This window comes from Plasmodium knowlesi (genome assembly GCF_000006355.2).
Source record: "Plasmodium knowlesi strain H genome assembly, contig: PKNH_00_99, whole genome shotgun sequence".
Classification (NCBI taxonomy): Eukaryota; Apicomplexa; class Aconoidasida; order Haemosporida; family Plasmodiidae; genus Plasmodium; species Plasmodium knowlesi.
Window position 1 is genome coordinate 1 of NW_024070135.1, and position 1,259 is coordinate 1,259.

Sequence of the window (1,259 nt, forward strand, 5' to 3'; positions counted from 1 at the left end):
GTTGGTTGTGTTGGTTGTGTTGGTTGTGTTGGTTGTGTTGGTTGTGTTGGTTGTATGTTGGTTGTGTTGGTTGTGTTGGTTGTGTCAGTATGTTGGTTTGTGTTAGTATGTTGTGTTGTGTTAGTATGTTCTGTTGTGTTAGTAGGTTGGTTGTATGTTGGTTGTGTTGGTTGTGTTGGTTGTGTTGGTTGTGTTGGTTGTGTTGGTTGTGTTGGTTATGTTAGTATGTTGGTTATGTTAGTATGTTTGTTCTGTGTTAGTATGTTGGTTATGTTAGTATGTTGGTTATGCGTTAGTATGTTTGGTTCTGTCAGTATGTTGGTTGTGTCAGTATGTTGGTTGTGTCAGTATGTTGGTTGTGTCAGTATGTTGGTTGTGTTAGTAATGTTGGTTGTGTTAGTAATGTTGGTTATGTTAGAATGTTGGTTGTGTCAGTATGTTCGTACCAACACAACCAACATTCTGTGTTGGTTGTGGTACCAACATTTGGTAGCGGTACCAGCATTGTAGTGGTACCATTAGTACCATTCGTACCAACATTTGGTAGTGGTTGTACCAACACAACCAACATTTTGTAGTGTTGGTGGTATCATTAGTACCTACGGTACTGAAATTTCATATTTGTGGGGTGGGGGTTTACTTACATATGGTCGTAGTTAGAGATTTCTTCGATAAGGAACTACTATTATCAGTAGTACTGTTTTCATATTCCCTGTTGATGATGGGGTCAATTTTTCCTTTTAACTTCTTTTCTTCCGTTGTGGTGGCATCTGTTTTAATTTCGCAGTCTTCATAGCCCTTAAGCCTATCGCACTTAAAACATTTATCATTATCCTTGCACCCGATACCTTCACTCATAATTTCATCACTCTTATTGAAAGCCGCTGTTATTCCCCTCTCTACATTCTTCTCATCCTTACATGGAAAGTTGTTGTGTTCTAATTTATCTGCAATGGCATTTAATAGAACACATTGCATCGTTCTTTGGAACGATGCCTTAACGGCATCGCTCTCGTTGATGTCATAGAGGTTTTTTAATCCTGCTGCTATAAGGAGGCAAGCCTCCCTTCCATTTTCATCCTTCGGAAGTTTACTGCAGAAACTGCTAACTGCACTCTTCTTATCTTCAGTAGTGCCTTTGGCAAGTTCTTTCATTTGTTCTTCGACTTCCTTCCACACTTCACTCTATAAGTATATATATATATATATATATATATATATATATATATATATATATATATATATATATATATATATAT

At 37.1% G+C, this 1,259-nt stretch overlaps 1 protein-coding gene across 1 annotated transcript; it reads right to left on the minus strand.

Annotated features, from left to right (window-relative positions):
- Positions 1-640: 640 nt before the first annotated feature.
- Positions 641-1,185, minus strand: PKNH_0005900 (SICAvar, type I (fragment); the record flags this gene model as incomplete). Its single annotated transcript, XM_039113485.1, has 1 exon — positions 641-1,185. A coding segment is annotated over one exon (545 nt), but the record flags the coding sequence as incomplete, so codon positions are not given.
- Positions 1,186-1,259: the final 74 nt, after the last annotated feature.